Consider the following 18,128-nt stretch of genomic DNA (forward strand, 5'->3'; position numbering starts at 1 on the left):
ATGTTCAAATCAAAGCCAAACCGGAACAGCAGGTTGTCATGTGCATTGTGTGCTCCTGTTTGCTCTTCTGCCCCCTACTGGGAACAACGAGTTACTGCTATTCACAACAGATTTCAAGTTTAATTTATAAATAAGTTTTTTTTATGATAAAATAGACACAAAGTGCTTTTAAAAATAATAAAAACTGTGAAAAAAATCCCAACATCGTTGCAAAAATAAAATAAAGTTTTGAATTCTACTGTAATTTCCCTCTGGGGTTAATAAAGTATCTTTGAATCTTCACCTCTGTCAGTGCGCCCTAGCGCAGCTGTGGCTACATCGTAGCTCATTACCATCGGTGTGTGAATGTGTGTGTGAATGGATGAATGATACACTGTAGTGTAAAGCGCTTTGGAGTCCTTACTCTGAGAGGTGCTATACAAGTGCGGGTCATTCATCACTTGAATTGAATTGAATTCACTCATGCAAACTTTCACATTTTAATTGAAAAGTTCAGAAGATGGATGGATATCAACATTAAATGTAAATATTAATTCTAAATATTAAATCCATATCAAAATTGTTAACTAAACCTAAAATAAAGTGGTAAATCTAAATTTAGAATCTAGATTTAAATGTTAAATCTAATTCTAAACTTAAATGTTAAATCATGGTAAATCTAAATGTGGTCTCTAGTATCAATTAATGGAATTAATTTAGAGCATTTCCTGTTTATTTTCTATCAGTGGCTAATGCAGGAAATAGGAGTAGAAGACATGTTTAGCTCTCATCATGTTAATCTCAGAATGACTGATCAACAATAACAAAACAAAAATGGTTTCTCAGTGAACTTGGTCTTTAAATCTAAATCACACTCATTAATAAATACAGAGCATAAAAGAAAAAGGAAAAGTCAACAAGAGTTCATAAACATTCTTGAGTAAAATATAGCAATAAAAACAAAGAAGTTTTGAATAAAATTAATGAATAAAGTTTAAGCTAAAACAAAATGAAATTCATTAAAGCCAAGTGGTTAGGTCTTGATCCTCCTTTTAAAGGCATGTTTTTGTTTGTTTCTATATGATTTCATATAGAAAATCTTTCAGAGAAACTCTCTGTTAGGTGTTATTTTGTAAATGATTTCATGGAACGTTCTGCAGATGAAACTTTATTCAGCTGTTTACATCCTGCGTGTTTCAGAGTTTTTGGTGAAACAGCCTGAATGTGATCCAAAAAGTTCTATTTTGATGAATACACACTGTATAAAATGCTTCCTTCTGCATCTGAAACACAAAACCGGTCTACCTTCAGCAAGAAGAAAAATATTTAATAGTTACAAACATCGTAGTTAATTTTGCATCATCACTCCGCAAAGAGCTGGGATTCCCAAAATGTGACGAGATCACCTAAAACACGATCAGATTTATTTAAACAACAATCTTTATTGTAAAAAAGCTTCAGCAGCATTTTTTCAGTGCATCAAATTCATGTTTTAAATGTGAATTTTTGTTTTAAAAATAAAACGATAAAATGAAAAAGAACAGACTTTTTTCTTCCAAAAACCCAACTATTAAACAGGATTTTTGTTTTATATAAACAACAAAAAATCCGAACAGTTAGCGGTAAGAAGATGAGTTTTTGTGACATTTAATGCCAAATAGACTAAAAATACTGAGAGGCACAGAGCAAAGGCCAAGTGTCATCATTACACTTAGCTACTTCCATACTTGCAACATTCAGAGTGTTCCTCCGTTGTTGTTTAATAAATAACCTCACTGGATCTGTGAGGGTCTGGTTCAGCGGTGGACCCATACGATCCTCCCTCCCTCCTCTGCAGCAGTATCTCACAGACTGCAGAAGCTCATGTCTGTCAGAGCTTCTCTGCATCTTGACGACTGAATTTGGTTACAGCGGGTAGCTGAGTGATGACGCTGGCGTTGCACATGAGCTGGGTGAACACGTGGTCATGCCTCATATCTGAATGAAACAGATCTATTTGCTGTGTGGGCGAGGAAATGCTGCGGGTGCTGCTGCACTTCCTGGATAAACCGAGCAATCGTCGGAACAGGGACCTCCGTAGGAGGATGTAGATCCAGGGGTCCAGGATGGGGTTCACTGAGGCAATTCGGATGGCTGCCAGGTCTGCTTTGTGGTCATCTTGGAAATGGTTGGCAAACATACGCACCTGAAACAAGATCAAATTAAAGCTCAGTGATGGTGTGTTAAAGTGTGTCTGGGGTGACATGAGTCTAGAGCGGTGGCGTATGTGGCCTAAACCTGGCTTAGGAACTGACTCCACATGTAGGAACACAGAAATGTTTTAAACTTGGAATTAAAATAATAAATTAATTTTCATTGCTACCACAACTCTGTCTTGTTTTTAATAATGTCAAACATTTGCCCACACTCACACTAATTATAGTTGATCTAATGACTCTAATCAGCCCAGATCTGTAATTAAAAACAAAAAAGCAACATAGTGTTTATTTGTGGTGTAATTCAAACCTTTTGAGGCCAGGTCTGGTCATGAATTAACATTCAATGTCAATAATTCCCATGATGCAATAGTTGTAATAGTGTAAGCACTTCCAAGGAAGGGATTTCAAAAGTGTGTGTGTGTGTGTGTGTGTGTGTGTGTGTGTGTGTGTGTGTAATAATAAAAGAAAAGTGTGCAACAATCATTCAAAGTAAGGCTGCACGACATATCGTAAATTTATCATTATCGCGATATCAGCATGCACAATATGCATATCGCAAAGAACAGATAAATATCACAATGAATGGTCAGCTCAAATGTTTGCTACACTTGACGCATTCTGTCAATCAAATGGAAGCATGATCTTTTTTTTTAACAAATAAAATAGAGCTCTTCACCCATTTGGCCAATCGGATGGGTTCTCATAGGCTAGATGCCCGCCCCTGAGGCAGATGGCCCTTAATTTTGATGGTTAGCAAACACCTGAGTTAGCTTTGTTCTGCTCTTTCTGCTGATTCTGCTTTTCCCGTGATCCACTGATTGCCTTTTCTTGTTCGTTTTCTTTTTCCCCTTTCCTCACATCTTTTGCTTTTCTTATTTTTATGATTTATTTATTTTTTTGTTTTTGATTATTTTTGTTCCAGACGTAAGTTTTTATTTATCGCAAGTAATATCGTCATCGCAATATTAATCACTGATATCGAATATTGCAGTTTTTTTTTATTTCGTGCAGCCCTAATTCAAAGGCTTCAAATATTTTTGATTTAAAAGTTTCTAGAGTTGGGGCAGATTTGAGGTCGTGAGGAAGCAGATCCATCTGTGTGCAGCAGCTTCACTGTGTTTGGTTCTGACCTGGGGTTCTACCAGCTGACTGCTTCCTATAAGATCTCAGAGCCCTGGGTATCTATACTGTAAGGAAATCTGACATTTTTGCCCAATGCCATTGAGTGAGTTATAAACTAGAAGCACTTTGACAGTGGTTTACTGGTAACCAGTGTAGAGATTTAAGAACAGGAGTGATGTGCTCGGTTCTCCTGGTTCTTCTTAAGACTCTAGCAGCAGCATTCTGAATAAGCTGCAGTATCACGATTTGAGGATGGTTATGACCCAAGATGCAGATAACCCAGATGACACGAGGCAGGGATGAAGATTAGGAAAAATCCTTTATTTTAGGATGAACCAAAAAAAAAAACAATCAGAAAAAGGCTGGAAGCCAAAAGTCCAAAAATCCAGAAAATGATCTGGAGATCCAAAAACACTAGAGACACGAGAAGACAGACAGAATACATCACAATGGACCGACAACAACACAGAGACAAGTAGAGGGCTTTATACACTGGGGCTGGAGTGATAGGAGACGAGGAGCAGGTGTGTGGGGAACTGGCACAGGTGAAAGCAATAAAGAGAGAAGGAGCAGAGGAGGACACCAGACTTGACTGGGAAAGGACACACGCATGCACGCACGCACGCACGCACGCACACACACACACACACACACACACACACCGAGCTGGGGAAGAACACGCGCACACACAACTGAAATAAAAGACCTATATAAACTAAGGTGAGGAGACTAAAGGTTGGTTTATGCTTGACGCGTCCGCGAGGTCCGCGCGGCGAAATTGCGTCATTTTAACAACCACGCCCCTCCACCGCGCCTCCGCACGGCCCAAAATTTCCGCAACGCGCACCTAGGAAAATTTCTAACCACGCGGACGGTCGGACACGGAAAAACATGGCGGAACGGCAAGAACTAGTATGGCAGAGATTCGTAAATACAGACATTTGTATGATTCAGCTCTCAGAGATGACCGTGATCAACATGTTGTTAATAATTCTTGTAGAGAAATAACTCGCACTGTCGGAAAAGACAAGAACGCTGTTATAAATGCTGGAATGCCATGTTGTAAACAGTCATTTCTACTTCTACTGTGGTGTAGTGTTGAATGCATGCCGTAGAGCTCCATGCTGCCACGTTCAGTTTGGGAGAATATTGGCTCACCGCAGAGACGAGCCGCACAAACCATAAACGATGCGAGTTGTGAAGCGCGTTCCATCCGCGAGCCGCATCACCGCGCGGAAAGTGAATGCGTCAAGCATAAACCAAGCTTTAGAGACATGAGGAAAACCAGGAGGGAGCTGGGGACAAAAAGGGCTGGAGCTACAAGGACACAGAACGTGAAGGGACACAGGGCCTGGGAGGAAAGATCTGGAGGGCTGCAAACAGGAGACACATGAAACACACAAAGAGACACATAAATGAGACGCAGACAAGGACACATGAGGGCGCTATGAGACACAAAAGGAGAAACCAGAGGAATGGAGACACAAGGAGACACATGAGGAGAGACGCAGACCATGACAGTACCCCCCCCCCCCCCCCCCCCCCCCCCCCCCAAGGGCGGATACCAGACGCACAAGACGAAGACAAAACCACAAACAAAAGACAAAGACAAGACAGGACACGAGAAACCACAGGGAGGGAGAGGAGGGACCAAACAAAAACCACCCACAAGGGTGGGCGAGGAGGGGCCAGTGGACTCAGGGAAACCGGCGACGGGGAACCAGGAGCCGGGACCAGGCGAGTCTCGGGGGCCGGCGACGGGGGACCAGGAGCCGGGAACAGGCGAGTCTCGGGGGCCGGCGACGGGGGACCAGGAGCTGGGAACAGGCGAGTATCAGGGGCCGGCGACGAAGAAGGGACTCTGAAGACTGGAACACTGGAGACTCTGAAGACGGGGACTCTGAAGAGTGTGGGGACGTTGAGACTGGAGGCATCGAACTGGGCAGAGTCTCGTGGACGGGCTGGACCGGAGCCTCATGGACGGGCTGGACCGGAGCCTCGTGGACGGGCTGGACCGGATGCGGTGCATCCTTCCGGACCACCGCCAAAGTAGGATGTGTTGCGTCCTCCAGGACCACCGCTGGAGCAGAATGCGGTGATAGGAGATGGAGCTCAGACGTGGGTTGCAGAGCAGGGGCCTCTTGGTTAGGCGGCACAACTCTGGCTTCAGATGGTTTCTTGAGCTCAGTCCTGGGTTGCAGAGCAGGGGCCTCTTTGACAGGCGGCACAACTCTAGCCTCAGGAGACTGCTGGTGATGGCGGCGACGTTGATGTCGGCTCTTAGGAGGTGCGGGGGTGATGTCGGCAGGTACAGAGGACGAGTTACAGCCCACCGGAGAGGAAGTGGTGGCACTGTCAGGACCAGGTGAGGGTGTGGGGGTTTGGCCCACCACGGGAGAAGAGGAGGTTTCTGGGACATCTCCTGACCAAGAGTGCAGACCTTGAGGTGCGGATTCAGCTCCCTTAGCTACCTGACCCACCTGAAGACTGGAGGTGGCGTCAGGAGGAACTGTGTCTCGCCAGCAACGCTGATCTGGAGATGAAACCTGGACTCTTTGCTGCTGTGACGGGGAGGGTTGGCTCATCTGAGGTGCTGAGACGGAATCAACACATAAAGGGGAGAATGAGATGACGCCGGTTCTGACTGTCAGAAACGGGGAGAAGGCGCTGTCAGGACCAGGCGAAGATGTGGAGGTGTGGCGTTTCGAAGATGCTGAGATGCTCTTACAACGGCGCTTGCTGACGGATAGTGATCCATCAAAAAGGAGCTGATAGTTCCGTCTGGACCGGAGGAAGGTGGGGAGATGAGTAAGGAGGGAGCTTGTGGGCTGCAGCAAGCGTCCAGCAGATCTTCTGCGAAAACCCAAAACTCCAACTCTAAAGGATATTGCTCGAGGTAACTGCTGGCCCATAGCAGGGCTCTTCCCCTTAGGCGGAGCACCACATTAATAATCAAGTCTGTGTCCAAAACGTTCGAGCCATAAAATCTCACCAAGTCCAAGATGAAGGTCCGACTGGAGTCCGGGTCACCATAAAAATTGTACATCCGCTGGCGCGTCGAAGTACCTGGAGGTTCTACTGGGTCCTGGGTTGGTCGGTCCATTCTGTTACGATTTGAGGATGGTTAGGACCCAAGATGCAGATACCCCAGATGACACGAGGCAGGGATGAAGATTAAGAAAAATCCTTTATTTTAGGATGAATAAAAAAAAATAAACCCAAAAAAGGCTGGAAGCCAAAAGTCCGAAAATCCAGAAAATGATCTGGATATCCAAAAACACTAGAGACACGAGAAGACTGACAGAATACATCACAATGGACCGACAACAACACTGAAACAAGGAGCAGGTGTGTGGGGAACTGGCACAGGTGAGAGCAATAAAGAGAGGAGGAGCAGAGGACACCAGACCTGACTGGGAAAGGGGACACACACACACACACACACACACACACACACACACACACACACACACACACACACACACACACACACACACACACACACACACACACACACACACACACACACAGAGAGAGCTGGGGAGGGACACGCACACACACCCACACACACAAACACACACACACACACATACCGAGCTGGGGAAGGACACACGCACGCGCACGCACACACACACACACACACACACACACACACACACACACACACACACACACACACACACACACACACACACACACACACACAGAGCTGGGGAAGGACACGCACACACACCCACCCACACACACACACACACACCGAGCTGGGGAAGGACACGCACACACACACACACACACACACACACACACACACACAGAGCTGGGGAAGCACACACACACACACACACACACACACACACACACACACACTCACAGAGCTGGGGAAGGACACGCACACGCACAGAGCTGGGGAGGGACACGCGCGCACACACACACACACACACACCGAGCTGGGGAAGAACACGCGCACACACAACTGAAATAAAAGACCTATATAAACTAAGGTGAGGAGACTAAAGGTTGGTTTATGCTTGACGCGTCCGCACGGCGAAATTGCGTCATTTTAACAACCACGCCCCTCCACCGCGCCTCCGCACGGCCCAAAATTTCCGCAACGCGCACCTAGGAAAATTTCTAACCACGCGGACGGTCGGACACGGAAAAACATGGCAGAACGGCAAGAACTAGTATGGCAGAGATTCGTAAATACAGACATTTGATTCAGCTCTCAGAGATGACCGTGATCAACATGTTGTTAATAATTCTTGTAGAGAAATAACTCGCACTGTCGGAAAAGACAAGAACGCTGTTATAAATGCTGGAATGCCATGTTGTAAACAGTCATTTCTACTTCTACTATGGTGTAGTGTTGGATGCATGCCGTAGAGCTCCATGCTGCCACGTTCAGTTTGGGAGAATATTGGCTCACCGCAGAGACGAGCCGCACAAACCATAAACGATGCGAGTTGTGAAGCGCGTTCCATCCGCGAGCCGCATCACCGCGCGGAAAGTGAATGCGTCAAGCATAAACCAAGCTTTAGAGACATGAGGAAAACCAGGAGGGAGCTGGGGACAAAAAGGGCTGGAGCTACAAGGACACAGAACGTGAAGGGACACAGGGCCTGGGAGGAAAGATCTGGAGGGCTGCAAACAGGAGACACATGAAACACACAAAGAGACACATAAATGAGACGCAGACAAGGACACATGAGGGCGCTATGAGACACAAAAGGAGAAACCAGAGGAATGGAGACACAAGGAGACACATGAGGAGAGACGCAGACCATGACATGCAGTTGCTTCAGCTTTTTATTACACTTTTTTTTAATGTATGGTCAATAAACCTTGTTTACCTCATTTAAGTAAAAATAAATCATAAATGATTTACACCTACTTAATGAAAAAAGTGATTAAAAGTGACACATCATGACTTTTTCTATAATGGTTATGGTCGATACACTGTTCCTCCAGCAGCAGCTTTCTTTTGCACATAATTCTGTTCTACTTTCCCTGTTTCTGATGTCACAAACGGGACTTCTTTGAAAAGGCACGTGTAAGCACAAAATTCCTATAACCAGACACTGACAGAAAATGGATGGATGGACGTTTTCATCCACATGGCAGAACAAAATGCATAAAACATCCCCTTTAAATGACCTCACTGATCTGAACCATCTGAACCCAAACACTCATGTGCCCACCCGTCGTCGATGACATGACATCTAAACTGCGTCATCATGTGTTGTTGCATCTGCTCCTCTGGGAAGAAAAATAAAGTTTTGTTCACATAACTTACTGGATAATCGATTACTCACCACTAACGGAGCAGAACAAGACAGAACCACCACGGAGGTCATCACCAGCACCGTGATCATCTGCGTCTCTGCGTCCGAGGACAGCGCTCTCCACCTCTCCCGGACGCTGCCCGTGGTGACAGGTCGCTGCACGGTCCTGCGGCGCATGAGCAGCAGCGCTCCACACACCGCCAGGTTCAGCACGATGGTGCCCAGAATCAGCAGCAGGCTCACGACACCGTACAGGACGGAGTAAGCGGTGGCCACCGGCTCAGATGTCCTCCAATCGATGAAGCACCAGGTGCCGGACGGCTGCAGCTGGCTTTCCGCGATGCCCATCATTGGGAGAAAGCAGAAAAAAACGTGACTGATGTAAATAAAGAAGAGGAACTTCTGCGCAAAGCGTCGGCCCACCCCCCAGCGGTGGTAAGTGTAGGGGCAGCAGATGGCCAGGTAGCGCTCGGCCGCCATGGTGCAGATGATGCTCAGTCCGGTTAAAGCAAAAAACAGCAACACAAAGGATTGGAACTCGCAGACGCGCTGGTTCCTCAGCACAAGCGCGTCCATGTAGTTGGCGATGGTGAGCGGGCTGGCCAAGCAGGTGCCCAGCAGGTCCGTCACCGCCAAGCCGCACACCAGCGTGTAGAAAGCGGAGGATTTTCTCTCTTGACGCGAGCCTGAAAGGACAATTACTGCAATCAAGTTCCCAATGGCCCCGCCAGCAAACATGAAAATTGGTACAGCGATCTCTGTCGAGTTTGTTCCAGGATTTCCGGTTAAATGTTGAAGATGAGACTCGTTAATGAAAATAGATCCATGCGTAAAGTTCGGGCTCTCCATCGCCTCCGTCATTTCTATCGGTCTGATGTGGCTCTGAGCGCGCATTTCCTCTTTAGCCTCCTGCAGAAGATGATAAGGCAACAGGGGACTGTCCAGTGGGAGTCTCATCCCGTCTGCTTTCCAGTAAAAGATGCAAACGTCGGGGCGCACAGCTGGGCTGAGTCTGGGGGATGTTCCTAAAGTAGGCGCAACGATCCAGCCCACCCTCCCGACAGCTCAAGCGGGTGGGCTGGGTCTTCTCACAGGAACAGGCGAAAATAATTAATTAAAACATTAAAAAGTTTCCTTACATCCACAGATGTGATCACAGACGTGTGTTTGCGTCAACCACAGAAGGTCATCTGAAAAGTAAACAAACTCGACCGAGATTCTTCGTTTTATTCACTTATCAGTTAAAAGTTTCTGTTTCTCAGATTAGGAGAGATTTACCCTAAAAATCCTGTTATAAATGAAAGAATCTCTATTTTCATTTGCTTTTATAATAAATGTGGAAATGTTTAAACATCCAGAAATATGAGTCAGGACTCAATAGAATGAATTCCACAGGAAGAAGATAAAAGGAACAAAATTAAAAAAAATTACACGAGTCCGAAAACTATGAAGTGTCAAACAGCTTTTATTTAAGTGGCTCATTGGCTCAACTAAACATATGTGAGTCTCTTATATTTCAACAACTCTTTCAAGTTTCTCTTTTTATTTTTCTCTTTTGGAAATGTCGCTACGATCTCCAGAAAGTCCTTCCAGCTGATTATGGCGGACTTTAGATTTCCATTGTGCATCCCAACTCAGAAAGTCATTACTGGTTTCAAACTAACGTCCTCTTATGATTCTACTTCAGCGTTGACCTGATGCAGAATGGGACAGAGCTGTAAACACATTAGCACCAGTGTTTGCTCCAGAGCCATGTTGCAGCCCACACTTTCCCCCGTGACGAACGTCTGTTCCCAAAGTGCAGCTTTGTCCCAAACAGAGAAGACTGTAAACGACTGCTAACAACAACAGGAGGCTGATGGACGGCAGGCGGCTGCAGCCAGCCTTCTCCCACTGGGCAGCCATCATCACACATTCATTACAGCATGGCTTGTGTTTATACTGAGGAGCACCACAGCGCGCTTTCTGTCTGCAACCAAAATAAAAAAAAAAACCAAAACACCTCATGAGAGATGAACCTCTGCTTCTGCTGCAGACTAAAAAGGGACTGGTAGACAACACAGTGATGCCAAACTTACCGTAATGTCCTTTCCATGTGAATCACTGGCTGCACAAGTCCTCTTTGAGCACTTTAAAGTGCACTCAGATGTTTAAAGGTAAAGTATTTATTGCCTGTTAAGTGCATTATACGTCTGTGGTCCCAGCAATGGGATCAAGCTGTAAAAGTATGCTGCTGTGTGAGTAATCACACCAAAATGATGTCACAGTACCCCTACAAGGCAATCGCAAAGGTGTTTTCCTGGATATTTGATCCATCAGGCTGCAGTTAAGGTTCTCTGGTGTTCCCACAACAATAAATACAGACTTTGTTTATGTCTGTCACTATTTATAGAGTCTCATAATTCAGATGATACAAAACAAAATGTGTTGCAGTCAGGTCATCCTCCAGCGACGACACTGCAGCTGCTGTAAACAGCTTTTTAAATGTAGTCAATAATCCACTATTTAGATGACCATAAATAATCAAAACCTCCACGTTAATAATTGTCCTGCAGTCTACTGAGTCATTTTTCTGTTTGTTTTTTTTAACTTTTGGGTTGACGGCAGTCTAAAGTGGGAACATATTCAAGCAGCAGGTGTGGAATTTTGCAGCTTTGTGTTTTTCTCTGAACAACTACGAGTGTCTTCTGTGATTCAGAGTAAATCTGTGCATTTTAGAGCTTTTATGAACAGATCTGCTTTAAGAAGAGTTAAGGTTAAAGAATCAGGAACAGTGAATATTTTAAGCTCGAGACAGGAGTCTAAAAAGTTTTAAAGAAAGTTTAAAAATACTCAAATGTGAAAATCTAACCCTGTTCTATGACATAAAGTAGGTCATCTTTCATCATTTCTTTCCCCCCTGGCCTCTACAGCAGAACGAATCGTTTACATGAGCCTAGAGCAGGGGTTTTCAATCCGGTCCCGGCCGGGCGGTATCCAGCACATTTCACTTTTAACACACCTGGTTTCAATCAGCAGGTAATCAACAGGCTTCTGCAGAACCCGGCGAGCTGCTGCACAGATGATTCACTGAATCAAATGTGTTGGAGCAGAGAAACCACTAAAACGTGCTGGATACCAGTCCTCCACAACTGGAATCCAATACCACTGTCCTGGAGCATTGACCAATAGATTTGCTTGACCACCAGATGGAGAGAGTTTGCCCCAGTTCCCAGCATGCACTGTGGTGTAACACAGACACGTCAGTCAGCTTAGCACAACAACCTAGCTTGAATGCTAACTCAACCTTTGGAAAACTTGCCTTTTAGAAAACACTGCCGCCAGTTAGCCGTGACGCTGAGCCGGCATCAGGAAGCCTTAGGTGGTTTAAGTGGTCAGGTAAAGGGGGTAGCGGTTTAAAGGGGGTTTGAGGGTGGTCTCGGCGCTGCCGCAGACTTCTGTTTATCTTGGACATAACTTGCTTTTAATTTTGATCGAAGCCGCGCTGATTAAGTTTTTTTAACAAGACGCTCCTGAAGGTGCCTGGCCCTGGTGATCTGAGCTCCAGCTCTTAGGGAGAGAAGCTCCTGGAGCTCTGTATCACTCCAGTTTATCATCTCAGCTGATTCTGTTTAAAAAGCAAAGCTTTCTGCCGTGTTTAGTTTAATTTTCAGTATAGTTCCCTGCCGGAGCTCGGCAGCAATTCCACATATGATCATGACACCTCTCTGTTGCGCCAAGGCACAAAATGCATTCACGAGTCCAGCATTGTGGTAATATCAATACCAAGCTTGGCAGAACAAATGTTGGAAAATTCCCGCATCACCCTGCTGCCACGCCGCATTCATAAGATGCACCGTGGTGACAGTATTATGCTGATTTGCTGGCATGGTGTGTCTTCTAAAACGGGCTTTTGAATTAATGTCATTCTGCAAACTTTAGGCTAACTGTGGAAGAGGAGGAAAGATAACGAAAAGGGATTTTTCTTTTGTGTACAGGAGCTATATGTGATTAGCGTAGCAGTCAACCTTACGCTACCTGTAGCGGGGCTGCTAACTTTTGAAGTTTTCCATGCGTGGGGTCAAGGAATCGTGTCGTTTCCCTTCGTTGGGGGGGTTGCGTGAGAGCATGTGAAGAGGGTCAGATGTGTGTGTCTCACGCTCAATGCATGAGAGTTGGAAGCCCTGCTGTTGTAGCGTTAGCAGGGTGTGCTAGCATTGTGTCGTGAGTAGGGTTGTCACGGTAACCGGTATAGCGGTAAACCCCGGTAAAAAAGTTGACAATAAAAATAACCGTCCAGTTTTTAAAAAAACTAAATTATCTCGGTGGGTTTACCGTGGCCGCGGTTTCGGCGCGGTGACTCTTACCAGCCACCGTCGCTTCAGCTGAAGTTCCCGCGGCGCGCACATGCACCTTTTAGTTTGCAACGGCACCAAAACTTTGAAGCTTAAATAATGGCCGAAGGAGGAGACGGCAGCGCCCAGGACATCCATCAGCCCTCAAAGAAGACTAAATCGGAAGTATGGGCATATTTTGGATTTCTGAAAAATGCTGAGGGACAGTTAATAGAAGACTGCTATCCCGTTTGCAGAACGTGCAGGAAACAAGTGTCTGCAAAAGGCAGCAACACTTCGAATCAAATGGCACATCTGAGTGACCATCACCCACGTCTCTACAGCCAGTGCAAGGTAAGTTAACATAAGCATTTTGCATGACGTGAGGACTTTTGGCTGAGGGAGAATGCAACGAGTCACTATATACTGCAGCCGCAGCGTCCTCTGCCAGCATTTAAACCGTGTCACGGACACCCTGTTGCTGGATGAAGCATCTTATTTGTTGATGATGAGAAATATACAATTAGTTCCTTGTCATTGATTTGTTTACTTATTCAATGCCATTTATACTTGAACATTTGGATTTGATTACATAGTGTAGTAGTTATTTTAGTAATTTGTTTAAAGTGGCTATTTATTTTAAATACATATTTTTTAAGGTTGACTTGTACAGTGCTCAAGTCAAGTGTGGACTGGAGTTTTAGATTTTCATTTTGATAATGAAGAAAACAAGTATATGAGAAAACAAGTGGTGTTTCTTTGATTTGTTTACATATTGTTTATGTTTTGAATGTTTGGATTTGTTTAATTTAAACCTGCACTGACTACTGTAACATGTTCCAGAAAAATAAGCTATTTGTTCCTTTACTTGTGAAAAGTTGCACTTTTGCTAAGGCTTTGTGTTATTTTAGGTTTAATAAACACCGTTAAACCTTTTCAAAACTATTTCAGTTTGTGTAGAACAGGACTATCAATGCTTTCTGAACATATGCAACACCGTTTAAAAAATACCGCGATAATACCGAAAACCGTGATAATTTTGGTCACAATAACCGTGAGGTTAAATTTTCATACCGTGACAACCCTAGTCGTGAGTGAAAGGTTTGAGGACTGCAGATTTGAATAAAATGAGTTATTAGCAGCTCCAGCAGGACCTGATAAAGGCATGATGAGATCATGCAACTGTTAGAATCAGGTGTGTCTGAGCAGGAACATATCAGAAACATGCTACCACAGCAGCCCACCATTAGCGCTATGTGCATGCACGGTATGAGGCATGGCTTTCACCTCCTTTTGAAAGAAAAGGGGGAGCCGGGACGGGAGACAATCTAATAAAAAAATTCTCCTCCTCTGCTAGCTGACGTCACGCTAAGGACCCCAGCTTTAAACTGTCCATATTTGACATTTGTGTGCAACATTGTGTGGTATTTGCCCACTACTGAGGGAAGTATGTGGCCATGTGCCTCCAATCTAAGCAGGTCCTGCATTTCATGTCCGTCCAGTTGGTAAAGAAATGACAGCCAATACATAAGAAGAGATATTTTTGTCAATGCACAGAAAAAATGCAAAGTTTCTTTTGTGTGCATGATACATTCAGGGAACTCAGAGAAGGAGGAAAACTGAACTCTCGAACTCTGCTGATTCCTGGAAATGAGTCAAGAGGATCTCCTGGGTATTGGAGCAAAATGCAGTCCAAAAGCAACACTGATGGTCATAATTTAAACAAACAGATAGTAGTTAGACATTTACCACAACATGTCGGAAGAACTTGATCAAATGAGATTATAGAAGCTCAATGAAATTCACTAGTAGCTTAAACAAAATCCCAAAAGAGTCGAAACGTCACAGGACAAGGCCCAAAGACAGATGATCATCACCAGGTGAGGAAATTGGTGATTTGAAATGTTTTTCTTTGTTTTTAGTCGGATAAAGAAGGAGGAATTAGCCACAAGCACTTAGTAATAAATGTGGTTTACTGGGTCAGTGCCTTTGCTAACAAAACCTCCTTCCTGCATGCCTGAGCATGACTGAGTGTCCGATCGGACCATAAAACACTAAAGTAATTTTCTTACTGAGGAGAAAAGTTCTGATGGTCATTCATGTTCTGATGCAGTGTTTATACATTAGAAAAATAAAACCCAAATGATCCTGCTGACAATCACCGATGAAGCTTGAAGCTCCAAATGAACACAAAGGAAGTTCCTCTCCGAGAGCAAAGTACCGCCACAGATTTTAGAAACACCAGAAAATAAAACCACAATGCAACTTTACTGCGTTTGTTCACAACAATGATTTCCGTCAGTCACGGCTTAAAGGATTAAGGAAGGATCAGTCAGGTTATTCAGTAGAAACTCAAACCAGATGCAGGAATCTCATCATGACTGTGGTTTAAAACCAGTTACGGCTAATTTTAATCTGGTGAGACCGTCATTGGTTGTCATTGAAAGTCAGCCGCAAATTTGAAAAATTAATTCCAAACAGCAGTTAACAGTAAATGGAAACAAATTTAACTGTGTTCAGTCATTTGTTTTAAGATTACCTGGTCTCTGTATACACCCTTAAAATGACTTTTATTTTGAAATAGATTTTAAAAATAAACTCATCTGACTTTAAAGACTTCACATGTACTGACGTCTACTTCTTTCAAACTCTTAACAAAAGAAGGAATGCACAAAACCAAGATTAGGAGTTCAAATATGAGCTAGCGGTAATTTCCATTACGGCAGGCTGAATACAACTTTTAATGACTCATTTATGCAGCTTATTATTTCCTCCGACCTCTGCAAGAAAGGGAATGCCTGAATGATCAACATGTCTTAATAAGCCGCAAAAACAAACTCTTTTGGTTTCTTATTCTAAAGAAATCAGAATGCTCCTGGTAACTCCTCCTACTGGACTTCATTGGAAACCAAAACATTATTATTATTAAAACGTATCGAGTCCCCACTTCACAAGAGTTCCTTTTTTTCAGCCCTCATGTTGACCTTCAGCTGATGTTTTTCTTTCCCTGCAACCTTTTTTTATTTAATTTTAGAATAATAACATAGAGCAAAAGTTCTAAATGCTACCTGTAATTTTAACCATGTCAAATGGATCAAGAACAGATTGAGATTGAAAAAATAAATACTGTACTGTAAATACAGCATAAGTTACGTAAAAAACAAGTCACCCCAAAATCAACTGTTTTTGCTGATAAACTGTATAAATGAATGTCTAATGGTAAATGGCTGCATTTGATATAGCGTCTTCTAGAGTCCTGGAACCCCCCAAGGCACTTTACAACACAATCAGTCATTCACCCATTCACACTGTAACGTCCAGCAATGGTCAGTTTTTAGGTACAGTTTGACCCTTCAACATCTGGTCAAAATGGAGACACGAGACTGCATGTGTTCCCTTTAACTTGAGTGACTCAGCTTCAAAACTTTATTATCCTGTCCCATAGTATTTGTGCTCCCAGAGCCCAGCAGTGTTTTTCTCACGTAACAAGTTCTCCATTGCTTTTGGAAAACTTAACTAAAACCTTCTCTTCTTGTTGAAAAGAAGAGCTGAAACCCTGTGGGTACTATGACGACAACAATACCCAACCTTTCCCTGACTTGGAGTTTTGTAGCTTATTTACGGTATCTGGTAAGGCTGGTTAAATCTGGTTTTTATATCCTCCAGTTATGCAAGTCTTTGATGTTCCACTAAATCAGAGCTAAACTTTTGACTTTAAACAAAACCCTAATTTAAAAGAGCTCCTGACTTTATCTGACATGAAACACAAGTTTAAGCAGATTATTCAGACTTCCTGAGAAATATTTCTACATACAATCATGGACGTAATTTTGGGGGGAACAGGGGGGACATGCCCCCCCCCCCCCTCCACCTTTTCCAAAGTCGTTTTGACCCCTGCACTTTTTACCATCCAAAAACAACATTACGCTATATTAAACTGACACTAGTTGAGCTCTAGGACCAAACGGAAAACAACCGTTTGTGTTGAAGCCTGTTTCCCATTAGAGCATACTGTAAAGATACCCCCCCCCCCCGTGTCCCCCCACTCCTAAAGTGAAAATTACGTCCATGCATACAATCAGTGAGTGCGTTTCACAATAACCCGGTTCCACAGGTCCATGTAAACACCGCTAAAAACCAGGATATGCTTATAACCGGGTTTTTAAAAACCCGGTTACTACACCTGGGGTAACCCTTTTCTAACCCAAATGTTTGGTCGTGTAAACGCATATCGGGATATCCCCATCAAAGCGTGTGTTCTGCGCATGCTCTGTTCGCAAGGAATCTTGGTCTTTTGAGTAGCAAGACGTCTTGTATGCGCCAGAACCCCGGAAGTAAACAACAAGTTGGGAGCAACATGGCGAGTCGCGGCACAGCACCACACTTTTGGAGTGACGATGAAACTAAAGCGCAAACAAATGCAGTCGCTATCTCTTCCGAACTGGGAAACATGTTGTTGTTTTCATGGACACCGGAACAAGAAGAACCGGAAATGACGCATAGTCCATACGTCCTGACGCTACCCCAACGTCCGCATTTAAATCGGGTTATCCAAGTTAGGGGTAACTCTTTCTATTTATGCTTGTAAACGGGTTATTCTGATCAACTCAGAAACCCGAATACCGACCTTAACCCGATCATAACCCGGATATTGGCTGCATGTAAACGTATTCAGTGATGTATGACATGAATGAAACTCAGTTTTACAAAGGATCTCTTCATGGAAGGAAGAGAAAATATATAAACAAGATGTGACCTACTTTACTTGTAGTGAAGCAGTGAAAATGAAAGGTAAAAAAGAAACATTTTCTGTGTTTTAAAAAAGAGCCAACAACGCAGTTATGAAATTTATGTGCGTGAAATCACAGCAGGAGGAATATTCTTATATTTAAAATATTCACACTGCAAAAATAAGCAAGTTCTTTGATTTCACTGTTGCAAAAAATAACAAATGTCCTTAAATGCATGTAATAAATATTTAGTAGGCTTTTACAGAATATAATATGATCAAGTTCAGGTTTTAGATGCTTTAAGCTCCAGCTTCTGAAATCAGAAAATCCTGAATAGCCTCATGCATGAGAAAACCATTTGTGGATCATTTTCCCATCTGGATTTATAAGATTTGTGATGTTTGAGAAAATCGTAGGTGTTTGACGTCACAGTGATGATATCAGGATTATCTTGACTGCTTGGAAAAAAGGAAGACTTAAGTTTATTTGGTGGAGGAATTTAAA

The 18,128-nt window shown here is 43.7% G+C and overlaps 1 protein-coding gene across 1 annotated transcript; it reads right to left on the reverse strand.

Moving 5' to 3' along the window:
* Positions 1-1,289: 1,289 nt before the first annotated feature.
* On the reverse strand, positions 1,290-9,569 carry LOC107392788 (prostaglandin E2 receptor EP4 subtype). The gene is made up of 2 exons (XM_015970793.3): positions 8,612-9,569; positions 1,290-2,164 (listed from the first exon to the last, which is right to left on the reverse strand). Exons 1-2 carry the CDS (start codon positions 9,536-9,538, stop codon positions 1,850-1,852), a joined length of 1,242 nt encoding a protein of 413 aa, XP_015826279.3. The 5' UTR covers positions 9,539-9,569; the 3' UTR covers positions 1,290-1,849.
* Positions 9,570-18,128: the final 8,559 nt, after the last annotated feature.

Source organism: Nothobranchius furzeri, chromosome 8 (genome assembly GCF_043380555.1).
Source record: "Nothobranchius furzeri strain GRZ-AD chromosome 8, NfurGRZ-RIMD1, whole genome shotgun sequence".
NCBI classification, from domain to species: Eukaryota; Metazoa; Chordata; class Actinopteri; order Cyprinodontiformes; family Nothobranchiidae; genus Nothobranchius; species Nothobranchius furzeri.